Genomic DNA, 18,442 nt, shown 5'->3' on the forward strand with positions numbered 1-18,442 from the left:
TAAAGGCAAGGGATACACTGAAGGGATACACTGAAACAGATATTTATGGAGTGCTGTCATTTTGGCAGAATTAATCACAATTAATTTGACAACGATATACTGTTTGATACAATAATGATACAGGTAGCACCTTAAATTCCAGCTACACTGCATCCGCTCAATACTTTCAGTGGTGAAAAGTGGATAATGCCATTGTCAACACATACTGGCATAGCTAGGTACCTTAAATTAATATTTCTTATGAAATTACTGCATGTAGATGTAAGGGTTCGATTTCTGCACCAAAGTGTTCATGCCACAGTTGGTTACCAGTATGTCTCTCTGTAGCTGCCCGATGTCCTGGTTGCTGCTGTCAGACCATGGCGGTGAGTCCAAAGGTTCCCTCTTTATTGACTGGACCACGCTGTGACCTCTGAACACGTAATCCAGTTTCTCCTCGTGGTTCATTCTGCTGTTGTTGTAGCCTTTGTGGTCCATGCTGACATTCTCATACACATGGTCCAGGCAGTCCCCCCCCTGGTTGCCACAGAGAGGATCAGCTACTCTATAAGGGCTGAACTGTCCTAGGTCTTTGTTGTTGAAGAGGGATTTGGGCAGCCTGCTAACAGCAGCAGAGTACAAGTACTTGTGGTGTCCATTGATGGGAGAAGGACTGAGGCTGCCTTTGCTTCTCTGGCAGGTGGTGTAGTGGTTGTAGAAGTTTGTCTCAGTCTTTACTTGGAGTTGGTGCTCAGGGTATGTGGAGCTGCTATAGCGATGTTTCTCCCACGCCCCATTGTGTCCAATAGTGTACAGACTCCCCCCTGTGTCCTCTGAGTCGGAGTCATGTTCAGTCTTGATGGCAGTCTCAGGCAACATCACACTGTTGTAGCAGTCTAGTCCAAACATGTACCTACCATCCTCCTTCATCCCTCCTTCTCCTCCTGCATTCTCAGAGTAGCTCTCCATATCACTGGGAACCCCTCCATACAGCTTGCCACCCTCGTGTCTGTACGCACTGTTATGGGACATTCGAAAACCTTTTCCCTGGTGAGAGGTTGGGTACTTGCCCTGTTTATCCGTCATATAGCTCCCTCCTCCAGGGTGCTTCCAAGCCAAGCTGGCCTGCCCTCTGTGGGAGTCCCAAGAGTAGGGGTGCTGTGGAGAGCTGCCTGGAGCTTTGGGCCCTCCTGTTCCTCCCAGTGAGGACAGGCAGAAGTTGAGGGGTTCATCCTGGGGACAGAAGCCGTCGTTACGGTATCGCAGAGCGGGGTCTTTGCAGAGCGGAGTCCAGGGGCTGTAATGGTGATATGATTCTCCTCGCGAAGGGGTGGAGCTGCTCCAGTTTAGAAGCAGGAAGTCGCTGCTGTCACATGACCCTCGGGAGGGGTGGTGCTTCTTATCACTATGGGAATCAACAAAAACATCATCTTACTCGGCGGAGGTCAGTCATTATAGTACTGACAATCATATTTCACCTCATGCTGGGGACATCTTACACAAATATGTATTAGCACTATAATAGCCACTATTTTACCATGATGACCAATTTTCAAAATTAGAGCAAGTTGGCGCTAGTTTTGAGCTGTCATACAAATTATCTTGTAGTGTGGGTTCAGGACTTCAATCTCTTGCCTCCCAATCAAGACCATCACCATTATTTCAAACATGTTTGATTTTTTTGACTCAAATCTCGGCAAACCTTGACAAGGTATAGAAAGAAAAGTGGTCCACCTCCATGTTTTCGGTGTTGTGTAGCATGGGAGCGCATGTTTTCGCAAGATTGAATGGAATGTATGGTGCTAGAACTCAGGCGATGCCTTATCTGGCTTTACCTCATCAAGTGTGTGCCCCTCTATGACATAAGATCATAAAAAATCTCTGTCATTGACGCCATTATAAGAATAACACTGATGAGGAATTTTGTACAAGACTTCTTTCACTTAATTTGTAATTGCATACTTAAGTGACTGATCCAGGCACACTGTCATTTCATACCATTTCCTCCACATTAAATTGTATAGCAATTATCAAGAGTGGAGCAACTAAATCTACATGAGGGGGCATTGTTGCTGTTGAACGTGACTGCTCTTCCGGTTCATTTTCTTTTTCTTCCCCCTGGATCTAACCCCCCATTGGCTGTTGCCAGTGTCACTCAGATTTCAGTTTTGGTGAGTCACACTGCACGAGCCCGACCACACTTGGCCCAACAAACTCAAACATGTTTGACAAAGCCGTGTCGGGCCAAACGGTCACAGCAATCTTCAGCCCGTTTACACTAAAGGCTACTCTGCACCGACTCTCAGGCCCGAATGCCCCCCCCAATCCCGACTAGCTCAGATTCAAATCGGGCTAGAAAATCAGGCACACGTTGCCATTTACAATGTTAATTTTGGTTTGCATTATTTATGCAGTAGTGTTAACTATTGGTTAATTACTTATGGAAAGAGGAAATATAGTAACCGTCAGGTTGGAGTGGGTCATCCGGCACCCGCCGCGGCTTAGCCCGTTATAATATCAAGTGTGTAATTAACCAATATTTAACATTACTGCATAAATAATGCCAAACCAACAGTGCAAACAAAATGTATTTAATCAGATTTTAAAAACTTAATTCACAACATTATGACTGCCTCTTAGAGTTTTTAAGACGGGGCTATGCCTATGCTAGGCTTATGAACTGATGGCTAAACCAATTGGATGGTGAACCGCACATGAACCGCATGTGCAGATAAACCGGGTTACGTGGGAATTTTTGGTGAACTATTTCTACATTTGCCACATCGGCGCTAAATGTACAGACTGACCGATCTATGTATACATGTACCACACTGTCGGTAAATATTCAAATTAACCGGTGCATGTTTACACACACCACAACATCAGAACACTACAAAGGAGATGGGTAAACTGTGATCCCACTGTCCTAATTTATTGAAAATGTAACAAGTTTGGTACATCGGTATACTCTCCCCAAATATTCACCTTCGTTCCAATGTGTTGCCGGCACCTCCCTTGGTTTTGCCTCGGGCAGCCATTCCTTTCATCTTCAGCTCAGTGATGGAGGGCATCATAAGGGGCATAGCCACACAGAACAGTGCCAGCTGGGGGGGCAGTGACACTCCCAACTCTGTCTTCTTCTTCTGGCCCTGCAGGAACTTCAGACTGCCCTGGAACTGCATGCTCTATGAGGGAGGAGGAAGGAAAGCACAGTTAACATTAGTTATACCTCCAAACTACATGCTCTAGGCAAGAGAAATAAACTTACAGTTAGCATTTAAAGCTGCACTAGGCAATATTTTACTGTAAAAATCTATCCATCTTAATCAGCCTAAATCAGAAAGTGGGGCTGCAACAAGGAAGAGCTTCCCATTCCCACTAATTGAGATCTTGTAGATTCACAATATTTGTCCAAATTAAATTCTGGTAATGGGTATGGTCACTGGTGTGAAATCTGCTCCACACAGGAAACCTTACAGGATTTCTGGGCAATCCTGTAATTGTCCTCAATATTCAAAGAGTGCCCTCTCAGTGCTATTTGGGCTGCCAACGTGCAAAAATTACATAGCGCAGCTTTAAGTGGAATCCGGTTGTTTGAGCTGCATGTTGTACACACATTAAAGGCAAAACACATTAAAGGCCCCATATTGTAAAAAACGGTTTTCCTTTGCACTTCCGTATTTTGTAGCTGAGAAAATGTGAAATCTGAAACTTCTCCCATTTTGCCATAGTTTCCTAGATTAAAAATTACGTGATTCTACAAGCCGTTTTGATTTGGAGCCCCTAGTGACATCACTCAGGACTGACGATATGCATTTTATGAGGCTGTGGGGTGGCCATCGCTGGCCCTACGGAGCAAGGAGCATGGTATTATAAAACGGTTAGTTCCAGTTCTCAGCTCTAATTGGCTGAGCCACGTTTGAAACCGTTGCAAAATACTCCATAAACTCACAGTCTCATTTTCTAGCTTTTCTTGTCAGAGCCTAAAGTCTAACCCTTTGATGAGGTGGGCAATCACAGCAGTTGTTCATTTGCATGAAATCACACATCAAAACAACCTGTTCTTTACAATGGAGACATTGAGAATTTTTTTTTTTTTTTGCTACACACTTCTCAAACATTTTTTAAAGACCACAGGGAACTGTGTTAATTGCAAAAAAAAAAGTAAAATATGGGACCTTTAAATTACAAAAATGACTAAAATAATAATAATAAAATATAAAATAATTATTTGATACAGATTGTGTTTGAAGCAATACACCATCTTATTTGTAAAGAATGCCTCTGACCGGAGAACAGGCATGAACTTGTTGCATTCAGCTGTGTGTTATACGTGCAGGTGGAGAGAGTAATAGCGATAGCATAGCAAGAGCAAGAGCAAGAGAGTTTTTCCGGTCAAGAAAAAGCGACAAAACGCTAGCCTGGTAAGACCATCCTGATCACGTGACCTCACATTCTGTTTCGCTCCACGGATCAGTCTGGACTTCCAGCCGCCCACATCGATTTCTTGAAATTACAATGTAACCGGGCCAATCAGGGACTGCGTCGTAGTTGATGACGTAACCGGGCCAATCAGGGACTGCGTTGTAGTTGATGACGTGAAATACAGGCCGCCGCTGGCAAAACAGTAATGGCGTCTCCCGAAGCAACGAGCGGTAACGTTAACGTTAGTAGAGTAAACACAGCCGTAAGTGCAGTTATTGCAGAAATAGACTCAATAACAACAATTAAACAAGAACAAGAGTATGCACTAGCGGAGTTTCTCGGCGGAAAAGACATTTCGCCGTTCTTCCGAGTGGATTTGAATTTGGATTCGCTGATTGGCTGAAGGAGTTTGTCTGTCAAGGCAAGTACTCCCGCCCACTGAAATCGATGTGGGCGGCTAGAAGTCCAGACTGATCCGTGGAGCGAAACAGAATGTGAGGTCATGTGATCAGGATCGTCTTACCAGGCTAACAAAACGTGGCTGCACTGCATGTATTGAGGCTACTGTCAGTGGAAAAATTGGTATCTTTTCCTCTTCTACAATGGATTTCTCCCTATATGATTGTTGAACATTGGTAAAAAAAATGGTGGTTCTAGAAAGAAGCCCTTGCTCTTTGATTCTGAGGGGCTGATGCCAAAACCTGCCATTTACCAAAGATGTATCAGATAGCTGGAACATTTTCTGCTATCAAACTCCATTGTAGCTGTATGTAAAAAATTCAACATGATGTCACGTTGTGTGTTTACCCAGTTATCTGTGGGAATAAGAAAAATACAGCACCAAACTACAAAATGGGCCCAGAAATGCTTCATTTCATACAATGATGCAACTCAAAGTGCTTTATAAACATGATTGAAAAACATCAAAGACGAATAAAAACAGTTGAAAGTATATAAGTATAAAAAGTGTGAGTGTAAACGGTATACAAGAAAGTGAGAGTGAAAGTATGGTTAAAAGAATTTAGTGAAATGTAGCAGTAAAATGGTATGTCTTTATATTTTCCCTTAAAACCATCTGGAGTTTTGTTTCTGTTCCAAATGCTAAACGCTGCCTGCTCAGCCTGTTTGGTTCTGGCTATAGGGAGGGTTAAAAGGCCAGCGCCAGGTGATCTTAAAGATAAAATGGATTCTGGGGCTGACTGGGAGCCAGTGTAGTGATTGTACACACACACAAACACACACACACACACACACATACACACACACACACTCAAACACACACACAGACCAGGAATCCGGAGGTGCTGTCCAGGAGGCAGCGGACCCTGGCGATGAAGCAGCGGCTGAAGAATGGAGCCAACTCGTCCGAGTTCTCATAACTGAACAGACCGCCAACTACATAGTCCTCACCTGTAACACACACGCACACACACACACACACACAAGTGCTCAGAAGTTATATTCACACATATAGCTTATATATAGACAAAGATGCAAACATGCACACACGCATGATCAACAGTCTACACACATACAGTGTCTTCAGAAAGTATTTAACCCCTTTGACTTTTTCCACATTTTGTGGTGTTACAGCCTCAACACAAAATGGATAAAATTTGGATTTTTTTTCACTGATCTATGCATAATGTCAAAGTGGATTTAAAAATGGTGAAAAGCTGAAATTTTTTATTCATTAAGTAGCCCTATTCAACCCCTCTGGTACTCCAAATTGATGCCTTGTCCACACTAAGCGAGGTAAATTTGAAAACATATCTTTATTTCTCCGCTTTGGCCTTCCATCCACACTAAGACGGCGTTTTCAACCACTAAAAATGGAGCTTTCTGAAAAAGCTCTCCAAAGTGGATACATTTGAAAAAGCTGGCTTCGTGTTGTAGTGTGGACGGCGAAAATGGAGCTTTTCAAAAACGCTGACGTGGGATTGTCATGTGATCTCAGGCGGTAGTCACACTCCCAAAAGACTCCCAGTCTATATTCTCTGTGGCTTTGGCGTCTTGTAGTCGGTCGTTACTTTCAAAAGCAGCTCAACTTCGTCGTCTGTTCGTCGGCTCGCTTTTGCCTGTCTTTTGTCGTGATTTTGACATCTTGTTGGCGCTTAAGTTGTCATGGCTGCTACTGCAGCCATGACAACACTTCCGTAAACAGTGGTAACCATGGTGGTAACAACATAAACGTCATGGGTCGGAGGCTTGCGCATGCCCAATAGGGTAGATTTCACCGTTTTCCTATATTTTTTGCGTATTAGTGTGGACGGGAAACTTTTAGAAAACAGCATGGAAATACTAGTGTTGGACGGAAACGCAAACGACACGAAATCCAAATTCCTTTGAATGCCCTTGAAGCTATCTCTGCAACTTGACTGGAGGCCAATTCAATTGATTGGACATGATTCAGAAGCAGACACAGAAGATCCCACAGATGACAATGCACATCAGAGCAGAATTGTGAGGAGATCTCGGGAAGCGTATAAAACAATTTCTAAAGTGGTGGGAGTTCACAAGAGCACAGTAGAATCAGTATAAAAATATGAAACAAGGCAGTAGTAAACATGTTGTCCCCCACGAATGATGCAGTCTCTGTCTGGGCCAATCAGGAACCAATGTGTCTGCTTGTTTTGACCTGTAATAGTAGCTCCCCCCTTGGGCCAATTTGTGTTTGAAAATGGTGAAACAGAGTAGTGAGACGCAACATGCCCCCAAGTTTAGTCAAAATCTAGCGTTTTTTTGTCTGCTGCGCCGCCTCCAAGCAAATAAAAAAAGATAACTAACATTTTATGATATTCAGTATTCATAATATATAACACTGCACGTAATCTCAGATATGTGGGGGAAAAAAAGCAAAAAAAAAAAAAATGTCGCATTTCACTGAATTAAACTTCCTCAAAATCTAATTAAATTCCAATTCTGTTTCCTTTAGGTTTTTTCAAATTTCAATTCCAATTCCAGTTCCTCAGTTGAATTGGAATCGATGAGTTCAGTCATGAATTGACCCCAACCCTAGTATAAGTTATTCTGTCGGTCCGACCCAAAAATAAAAAAAAACTTTAATGCACGTGCCATTGTGGGACACAGCTATAAAGACTCTATGAGCCTGCTTGCTTCATCACTTTGAGTTTAGCTTGGTTGGTAAAGCATAGGTTTGCCACGCAAGAGTTCCCAGGTTGGCCAAAGTCCACCAGACTCATTTGCTCACATGTATTACATATTCAATTCACTTGAGCTCAAAGGACTTGATATTACAATCCCTCTAACAGTAATCAGCTCTTGCCCGAGTCTTTAGTGGGTCTGGTGTCCCAGGTGCACCCCCTTCTGCTTTTACCCCTCCTGCTGGCTGGTGGTCATCTTGCAGTCCAGTAGGTATCCTTTCTTTTCCATTAGATCCAATTGCTGCCTCGCTCGGCAGCCTCGGACAGCGATTTGACGGCTTGTCGGAGGCCCTGTCCCCGGACTCCCATCCCTTTCAACAGCCTGGTGGTTGATGTGGCTACAAAGCCTCTGCAGCCAACCTCCACAGGGAGCACCTGAGTTCTCCAGCCCCGTTGTACTGCTTCGGCTGCTAGCTCTGAATACTTCAGCTTCTTGCGTCCGTACACTTCACCAACTGCAGCCTCCCATGGCACAGTTAGCTCCAAGATGTACATGGACTTCTGTGAGGTGGACCACAAGATCCAGCCTGAGATTGGTTATGATGATCTCTGGTGGAAAGGTGAGCTCCTGGTCTAGATCGACCTGCATTTTCCAATCTCGGGCTGTATCCAGTAGGCTTGATTCCCTTCTTACAGATGGGTTCCTTCGGAGTTGTCCTGCTGGTACAAAGGCTGTGCTGTATGATAAGCCAGAAGAAGGGGGAGAGAGGGCGTTGATGGCATTCCTCCTTCCTTCCAGAATAAACGTCAGTTGCCCGAGGACTTGGTTGTGCCTCCAAGTATAATGCCCTTGGGTGAGATGTGTTCTGCAGCCGGTGAGGATGTGCCTTAAAGGAATGGTTCACCCAAAAATCTAAATTCAGTCTACTCATTATCTACTTACCCCCATGCCAGCTGAAACTCGGGTGAAGTTTGTTAGTTCATACATCAGGCCCTGAGCTCCACAGCGGAACGGCGTAGAAGCCTTCTCCAAAACAACTGAAGTCTTGTTTCTGGTAATTCAAGGAAGAGTTACACATGTAGTTCTCCTCGTTGTCTTATCTTGGGTGCGCGCAAACGTGAGCTTTTCAACAGCTAGAGTGGCGACTTCAGCTAAATAATGGTGTAAATGTCAGTCTTTTCAAGTCACTTTGGGATCGCTTGGCTTCCGGAGACTTGCATTATGCTGGCCGAGCTGCATGGAGCCATTTTATGGTTATTTTCTGTTATTTGTTTTCACCGTGAAGTCAGGTCAAGTCAGGTCCCCAGCAACTTCAGTTGTTTTGGAGAAGGCTTCTACGCCGTTCCGCTGTGGAGCTCAGGGCCTGATGTATGGACTAACAAACTTTACCCGAGTTTCAGCTGGCATGGGGGTGAGTAGATAATGACTGAATTTTCATTTTTGGGTGAACTATTCCTTTAATGTTGCTGGTGTTTGGCAGAGGGGACATGAAGGTTCTTAGGAGTGGGAAGAACACCATAGGTGGCTCTGACGATGAAGCTAAGTCTGCTTCCTTCCATCTCCCAAAGATCCCTCCAGGTGAGTTTCCAATGCTCCAGGTTTTCCCATCTCGTCCATTGGCCCTGCTTAGCCTGTGAGGCACCTTTGGGCATCGTTCTGCTTCCTCCTGCTGTCGCACCTCTTTTACCATGAGCTTTCTAATGTGGCCAGATGTTGCTTTGTGTCATGTAGGTCTGCTTGTTCTGAGACCAAAACTGGCTCTTCCATGCTGCACCTGACCTACTATGTCTCCATGCCTGAGAGCAGACGGGGCCCACTTCCTCCCTGTAGCCATCCTGAGAGCAGCTGCTCGTATTGTGGAGTCTTGGGATTCAGTCAGGGTCATGTCCAGCCTTACCTTGGCGCACCTACCTACCTTACCTTTGTACTCCTCGGTAATGCCAGAGACGGTCAGCTCCAGCGCACCGTTACCATACCAACCGATATTGCTGAGGCAACGCGGGAATCCAAGTCATTTCTTGATGTATGAACTGACTGTTCTCTCCAGCTTCTTGACTTTGGTTATAGGAACCTCATAGACCGTTAGAGGCCACATCAGATGGGGGAGCAATCAAATGTTGTATTGGTAGTCTTGGTTAAAGCTGCAATAAAAAAATTTTTCTGAACACTAGAGGGCAATGGAAACTGCATTTACCGCAACACATTCGTAAATAACGATGCAAAGCACCGTGCATATAGGCTAACAACTAAGCTAATCATACCTGACATACCTTTGAAATATCTTTCTCCCGCTGAAGGACAGGAATTTGATGAAATAGTAATTGGTTATTAGGGTTTGACTGATATACAGTATGTGATACACATGAGCACAATGCGGCAATTTATGTCAAAACTAAAACTTTTATTGTTTAAGAGGAAAGTCTGCATTTTACTCATGTGATGTCATATCCCTTTAAAGTCTTGTAATACTACAACAATGTAGTGTGTAACCTGTTGTGGTTGGAGCGCTGCTGTCCGGGTTGGACGCTCCAGATTGCTGCTGGGAACTACTGGTCTGGACTGGGGGAGGACACATGGACCAGTGGAGCTGTCGCCTGAACTCCTGACGCTCCTCAACATGGATGTAGTCAAAAACATTCTGGTGCATCACATCCGTCTGGGAGACCAAGGGTGAGAAAGGCAGAACAAAATGGTGGGTGGGAGAGAGTGAGTGACAGAAGGTTTACTATTGTCGCTGTCTGAAATCTTAAAAGTGCTCTGTGTAGCATTTCCAGCCATCAATACATCACTATCAAATTAATTGTGATACCTTGGTATAATTACTGTAAAGAAATGAGACCATGGTGGTGACAATCGATAGCTTTGATAGCTTCTATCTCAGGCCAGTGGTATTGTTAGTGCTAGTGATTGTTCCATCGGCCTTTCACTTGTTCCACCATCTGCCATTGCCAGAAACTCTGAAAGCTGGTTTGCACTGGAGGAACAGCGCCCTCTTACTGTTTTGTGCCATAAAGCAATCTCCCTTTGTGAGGAGAGAGCAGATAGAGCAGATTTTGTGCAGTGTAGAGGCCAGCAGAGGCTGCCAGTTGTCTTGATAGTGGTCTCATTTGTTTACAGTGATTATACTGGGTCTCAAAATTAATGTGATAATGATTTATAGATGATACATATAGCATCTTTAAAGAAATACACTCACATTTTAGCAAATAAGCTGTGATGATCTTGTGTGAGACAACTGGAAGACTAAACTGTGGGGACAGCATTGCACTATAAACCACTGCCTCTTTATTCATTACACTTTCATCAAGAGCACACAACAATCTTTAGGAACAAACCTATACCTTTCTCCATCCCCCATTGACTACAGAATGCATGGCGTAGCACCGTGTTGTAAATCAAGCAGATCTTTTCACAGTGACAGTGTTCAAAGCCTTGCGTGCCAGGAGACATGGATATTATTGGGAGGGTGAATATTTTAGTGGCTGCTATTTTATGGGAAGGGTGGGGTGTGTGTGTGTGTGTGTGTGTGTGGGGGGGGGGGGGGGGGGGGGGGGGGTATGGTAAAGAGCTGGGGATGGAAAAAAGGGAGGGGGGAGAAAACAGAGGAATTAGGATTGTGGGCTGGGCTGCCAGCTTTTTCATCAGAGTTGAATGTCTGTCCTCATGCAAGCAGCTCTGGAGTCACGCAAAGGCGAGAGAGAAAGACAGAAAGCATAGAGAGAGAGGAAATAGAAGCAAATAGAGAGGGGGAGGGAGAAACTGAGAAAGAAAAGGTAGAGAATTACACTAATTACACAAAGATGGAGAAGTTTAAGGGAATAGTTCAACCAAAAAATGAATTTTCATCCTAATGTCCATCAAAACACTGGTGAAGTTGTATGTCCATATAACACACATGTCAGCGTCCTCCAAAAGAACTGGAGTGAACAGGAGCTGGTTCTTTAGAGTTCCAAAAAGGTAAAAACTAAAATTACCATAATATTAATTCAAAAAGCACATGCAGAATAATCCAAGTGTTCTGAATCCAAACCACTGCTGCACTCCAAAATAGTCCAAAACATTACACCAGTATTTAGCGCAAGTCTTCACTAAAACCGTTCCTTCCTGTTTGTCATTCTACTAGCATCTTTACAACCAATATTTTTACATTTACCTTTTTCAATTCAAAAGAAATGTGGGAAATGAGGTTTGAGTGATTTAATTATTAGGACCCATCTCCTGTGATGATGGCTGTCTCCAAAATGTGTTTACAATTATGTGGGTGATACCAGCGGTCTCAATAGCATTGCACACTCCCTGTTGTTAAAATCTCTCCCTTTGAGTCAAAACAAATGCTGAATGATTTTCTGTGTGCAGACATCAAAGTTAAAGCTAAAGTTATCTCAAAGCATGCATGATCCAGATGGCAACTGCATATTTTTAAAAAGTAAACGTTAAATGAATTAAGAAGAATGCCTTGCATTTAGATTGACACCCGTGGCATTTTTTAAATCATACATCATGTTGTGAATGAGTGTCACGGGCCATCAGGTCACAAAGCCTGCTCAACCACCACAAACCTTCAATTTGACCCAAAACATAAAAATGGACTAAATGGTCTAAATAGGAGTTAGGAAGAAAAGAATCTGAGTATGACACTGGCAACAGCCAATGGGAGTTTAGATACAGGGGGAAGAAAAAGAAAATGAACCGGAAAAGAAGGCGCTTATATCAGCCAGATTGCCAACTCCACTTGCTCCAATCTTGATAATTGCTATGCAATTTCATTTGGAGGAATAAGTCTCATATAAAATAGTATAAAATGGGACTGTGCCTGGATCAGTCACAATTGCAATTTAAAAATGTATTGTCTCATACAAAATTCCTCATTAACATTATTCTGCTAATAATGTCTCTTCAAAATACATACATAATGTAAATGTAAGCTTCTGTATCATGGAGCAAGAAAAAATAGAACACCTGGATGAATAGGTAAATTAAAATTTTTGTTTTTTTAATGACTTTGCATATTTAGGAAAATAAACACCTTTTATATTTATTTGTTTTACTGGAGCGTATGTACAGCTCCACATGACCTTGAAGTCTCTATTGCCTATTTCACGTTTGTGTTGTTTTGTATTGATACTCCTGCACAAGCAGTGGTATTAAGCAGTTTTTGACTGGTCATGTTTTTGTGAGATTTGTGAATTTTGACATAAGACGTTGAGAGAATTGGGTAGTGTATGATCCCTTCTCACACAACTTTTAGACAAGGCAAGGATTTCCTCAAGACCAATCATTTAGTCTGAACTGCCCTCAATGTGAACAGTCTGGTAATCTGACTGAAGCTTTACCCTCCCCTCCTAACCCCTAACCTCCTCTCTCCATCGCCATGTCTCTTTCTTTTTACTCCCCTCTCTTTCAGTGTTTGGGGCATCCCTCCATCTCTCCCTCCTCATTCCCTTTTCTACTTCCAGCACTCCTCAGCATTCCTTGTTCGGCTCTAAACCGCCTTTGTTCTCGCTCTGATCATTTTGTCCTGACACTCTTGGTGTGTTTGATGTGTTTAATGCTTCAGGTCAACGATTCTGGCCAATACACAATGTAGGCCCTGATAGGAGGGTTAATAAGGTCATTGCCCTCCGACTGTGTCACTGTGTCTGTCCTCTCTCACTCTTTCTCTCTCTCACACAGACATGCACACAGAGTCTCCCTTTCACACACAATCGCTGATCCTTTATGATGGATGTAATGTAGCAGAATGGGCCTCATGCAAGAACATTTTCGTATTTTTATCGTAAATTTCTCGTACTTTTTTCGTGAGGTGGACTCATACGAGTGTGCCACGTCAGATTCACCAAACGCTCGTATCTTCAGAAAACAGTCGGAAATGACCTGCGTAAACATGATGAATGGCACCTGTTCTAAATGAACGCGCGTTCATGAGAATTGTAAATTTGCATAATTGACGCCCCAATAATGCCATATAAGGTTAGGCGTCCGGCCCATATGTCGGGAAGCTTCATTAATAAAAATGACAAGGAAGACTAAGAAGAAGTCTACCAGCTCAGAGACTGAAGTCCTACTACCAGAAATAAGTCAACCAAAGCATATAATATTTAATATAATTCAATAGTGGAACCAAAGGTCCTGCTAAAGCCAAGGAATGGGAGAAAATAACTGTTAATGCAGTGTCGTCTGTTGTGCGTTCCCTTACGAAAAACAACTATAGTATTCCTATACATTTTAGATGAATACTAAATAAATATCCCAACAAAGCTATAATTCCCTATAGGAATATTATAGTGATACTGCAGAAGACAAAAATACCATGATAAGGTCACTATAAACTCACTATTGAGTACCACAGACACTCTTAAGTCCATATCGGAGTATTATAGGAATATTATAGGACTATAGTGATTTGTCGTTAGGGCACCGTCACAGAAATAAAAAAAAGAAATGGCTTGACATGAAATTAGATGCAAAAAGCAAGATGACCCATGACTGCAACAGGAGGGCCAGGAGGAATTCTCCGTTACAGACAGATGAAAGAATAGGCCTATACCTGCCATAATTGGCGATATAGCTGTCAGGTGTCCAGCGATGTCGCCCTGGACAGCGACTTGCACCTCAACCTGGTCAGACCTAAAGCCATTTCTCTTTTTAAAGTTTAGATTCACTTGCACCCACATTAACGTTATCAACTGGAGTAAAATAGCCTAGAAATCAGATTTATCTCCCTCTATAATGTATTTTCCCCAATACAATCTAATCTTGCCTTTGTCTCATCTGAATGTTTGTCAAACAACCTGACAATTATTAGAGTTTTTTGTTTTGTCTTTGTATTGAGCGCACTTATAGGCTACTATGTAACCCGCATGGATACTTATGAGATTTTATGCGGCTCTGGGAAAATAAATTAGGCTACGCACTACCTTCTTTTGAAAAAGCCAACAGTGCTCCCTTGCTATTTTTCCTGTTGCTGTAACCACTGTACTGGTTAATCTCAACATGATTATACATTACTTTACAGTGTCATTTATATATTCAAACTCAACATTCCTTCAAAGTGACAGAGATACAATCCATTAGTCAACAACAAAGTTTTTTATTTTTTTTGCTTTGGAGAACAGCAGGTTGATTGTACGTGACTCGTACGACAGGTCTGGACCACTCGTAAATTTTGTTCGTACCCAAGAGAAAATTCTAAATACGCGAAAATTGGTGAATGCGGCAAGTTCTCGTAAATCGCTCGTACGAGTGATTTACGAACGAATCTGTGCGTACGAGTGGTTCTTGCATGAGGCCCAATGTTTTTGACAATATTTATTGTCAGTGCAGTTAGCATTATACCTCTTCTTACACATCATTATATCTGAGATGAGTCTATGAACATCTGTCTCCAACTGTCTGGACATTTTGTATCTTTTCCTTGCATAAGGCATCAGAGTGAGTCTTGAATGTTTTCTTGCTCAGAACCTCTCATTACGTTCAATGTACTTGTACAGTAGTTTTAATATGGCTTTCCTCTCCTCACACATGCAAAGGGAAAAGACCAAAAAAAATATCCAAAAGAATGATAAAGTCCAGCTAACTCTTGGAGAACAACTGATAAATTGATGTTTTGGCTGCCTTGACAGCCTTCATCATGCTCTCCAAAAGTAGCTAAACTTTTTCACTCTATTAGACAGCATACAGTGGAGACATAAAAACAAAGAATGACACCGCACGAAGGCTGTGAGCCAGATTCAAACCCATTACATTTCAAGTACATGGTGTACGCCTCAGCCTGCTTATTTAGGACATAATCCCAGGAGCTGAATTTTTCGGAAGTGAACCTTCATCCATATAACAATCTAACAATTCCAGAAAGTATATGATGGATGGCAACTTGCATGAGGTGGCCAAGTTCAATGTCAATCCAAACTAGCAAAAAATGTTCACAATATGATGATTATGGCACTGTAAAAAAAACATGCACACACCAATGCACTCACACAAGCACTAACATAAGCACAAAACAGACATACACACACACACACACACACACACAAGCACCAAGCATACATTTACGCACAAGCGCTTGCATAAGCACAAAACACACACACATGCATGCATGCACGCATATACACATACACACGGGACATTCTGTGCGTTACACAATGGTCTATTTTCTGCTGTTAGGTCAAACATCTCGATTTGTGTTTGTTGTGTTTGCTTTCATGAGCCAAAGGGTTTGGCCTCGCACTTACTACATCACCATATAAACTGGGTTAAATTAAATAATATTATTTATTAAATTTCATGGCTTATAATAAACTTTATACAGAAAGGACTTTTTGTCCTCTGAATGGTGAATCTTGGGGTCATAGGAGTTTTCCGACCTCAATCCAAGGCCAGGACAATCATGCTGTTGTCCAGATGCCTTTGCTTAATTGATTAATTGACGAGCTGTCTTGATTGGGTGATACCTGATGGAATCCTAGGTAATCAATGATGGTGGCGGAGGCGTAGAAGATCAGTCCATCACTGCTGACCACTAGGGTGAAGCCGGTCAGAGCCTGGGAAAGAGGCAACATAAGGAAAAGCAGGAGGAGAGAGAGAGATATACTCATTTCAACAGTTTACCAACCCTCTGATTTCCTCTACAACACTGATTATAATAACAATAAATGTTTCCTCCATAATGTTTCATATCTGTGTTGCTTAGGGGTGGTTTTGTCTGTTTTGTCCCCCGATTGTGGGAAGAGGGCAAACTGTTGTAAAATGTGAATTCAATGCACAAGCATGTGATATTATACAGACAAATGTATGAATGAATATGAGTGTCAGTCCATTTAGTTATTTAGCTAGGCTTTCCAACTGCTGGCTATCAGATGTCAATATCCATCCTTATACCCACAAAACTATATGGATCAACGAACAATGTACTCATGAAACCATATGTTTTGGGGTTGTTTCCTGTACTTGGTCTGATTACGTTCCCACATGTAACAAACCACACCACAGTCCACCACAGCTTGGAATCAGACCAATACTGTTTTTTTCAGGCGGTCTCGGTGCAGCTATTTGGTGCAAACCAGAGTTCGAATGGTATCGTTCTCACCTGCCCAAACAAACTGAACTAAAGGACACACTCTGGAGTTCGACTGAACCGATCTAAACATGCTTGGTGTGAATGCGCCCTAAGAAAACATTTTTATTTAACCAAGCTAGATGACGAAGAATACTTATTTACACTAACAGTATAGGGGAGTGGTTGCAGAGGAACCCAGAGTCGCCCAAAAGCTGGGATCAACTTTCCCTGCTGACAAACCCCCCTGCCCACCAGCACTGCTTCTCACCTCCAGCAGCAGGTTGCTCTCGGCCAAGCTGATGTCCAGGGCCAGGCTGGGCTTCTGTGGGTCGAGGTGGGTCGGCGGGGGGACTGCCTCCAGAGGTGCTGCGGACTCAGCGATGGCCTTCCTACAGGACTTCTCCTGGATAGCTAGATAAAGGAGAACGGATGGGGAAAGAAAGAGTGAAGAACAATGGGACAGAAAGAGAGAGGTAGAGAAGGAAAGACGAGAAAATAGAGAAAAAGGCAGAGAAAAGAGAGGATGGGGGAGGAGAAAGAGAGAGAACTGAAATAATTGACTATCAGTGCAGACTGGCATCATGTTATCTAGGTGGAGCAGTCCCAGGTAATAAACACATTTACTTGAACATTTTGGGCTGTATTCCAGCATCTGTGCTGCTGTGTGTGGTGCTGCATGGCATGCAGAGCCCTGCCTTGCCATATTAGCCTAAAAAGGCTAACATAACAACAACACGTTAAATATTGATGAGGGAACGCCAGAGAAACCCCCCACTACCATTCACAGGTCCGATCCAGCAAATGTAGCTATACCAGGGTTGGGTAGGTACAGATTACATGTAATAGGATTACAGTAATCTGATGTGTAAAAATCACAGAAAGTCACTGTAAAAAACACAGTAATGTAATTCTAGATACATTTGGAAAAATAAGTAATTAATTGATGCTTTAGCTAGAGAATTCAGATGAGTAGGACTCAGCATAGTGCTGCCTCTGATGGCAGAACTGTACAACCTGATATTCAGCTTTGTGCTTGTATTTGCACTCATACGAGCATAAGAAGCATGTTTTTCCACTTTTGTTGAGGGATACAACTTATTTTTCACTCCTTTCTCACTTTTAAAGACTTTTTTTAATGACTGTGAAATGTTGACGAAAATGTAACACAATCATAGAATTTGAAAAGTCTATTCTGAGAATTTGCATCATGGAAAACTATGTGTGCATACATGCATGCGCGTGTGTGGATGTGGGGGGAGGAATTGGTGTAACCACATGGTCAGCCACTGATCTGTCTGCTGCACTATGATTCGCACCTCAGCTCGAGTCAAATATAAGGCTGGATTACTGTGTACTACATATGGGTTACCAGGAAACCACTCATGGTCTGCTTCTAATGTCACTCACATGGTTTTAAGAAATGGAAAAACCTACAGTAGCTGTGTGCACACACACACACACACACACACACACACACACACACACACACTCACACACTTGAACACGCGATGGTGCTGTAGCTGTAGGGCTGCTGGGAGTCGTAGTGATGTAGGAGAGATGCAGATTTTTAAAGTCGTGACAACAAAATCCTCTCCGGTCACGCTCCCCAGCCAGTTCCTGATTGGTGGGAAGCAGCTGAGGATTACGGTCCTGATAAACCGGGCTGGTTCATAGAAAGCACACAGTAGTGCCAAACACACAGACACATACACACATACATACTAACATTGGTATGCATAAAAAGATCCACATACTCACATAGGCATGCCTAGACACACAGAGACACAAAAAAAAACATGGCAGTAAATTCAATCAATCACTATCATTGATGCCACTGTATACAGTAGAAATTCATTCAACTTTCAAATTGCTGTG

At 42.8% G+C, this 18,442-nt stretch overlaps 1 protein-coding gene across 1 annotated transcript in view; it reads right to left on the reverse strand.

Moving 5' to 3' along the window:
• Positions 1-246: 246 nt before the first annotated feature.
• Positions 247-18,442, reverse strand: part of ahrrb (aryl-hydrocarbon receptor repressor b) — a 46,113-nt gene continuing 27,917 nt past the window's right edge. The window contains exons 3-8 of the mRNA XM_078287581.1: positions 16,836-16,978; positions 15,963-16,052; positions 10,000-10,165; positions 5,693-5,814; positions 2,965-3,164; positions 247-1,384 (exon numbers count right to left, since the gene is read on the reverse strand). Coding sequence (XP_078143707.1) covers positions 247-1,384; positions 2,965-3,164; positions 5,693-5,814; positions 10,000-10,165; positions 15,963-16,052; positions 16,836-16,978 — 1,859 coding nt within the window. The remainder of the gene's footprint in view (positions 1,385-2,964; positions 3,165-5,692; positions 5,815-9,999; positions 10,166-15,962; positions 16,053-16,835; positions 16,979-18,442) is intronic.

The sequence above is a fragment of the Centroberyx gerrardi genome, chromosome 13 (genome assembly GCF_048128805.1).
Source record: "Centroberyx gerrardi isolate f3 chromosome 13, fCenGer3.hap1.cur.20231027, whole genome shotgun sequence".
Taxonomy (NCBI): domain Eukaryota; kingdom Metazoa; phylum Chordata; class Actinopteri; order Beryciformes; family Berycidae; genus Centroberyx; species Centroberyx gerrardi.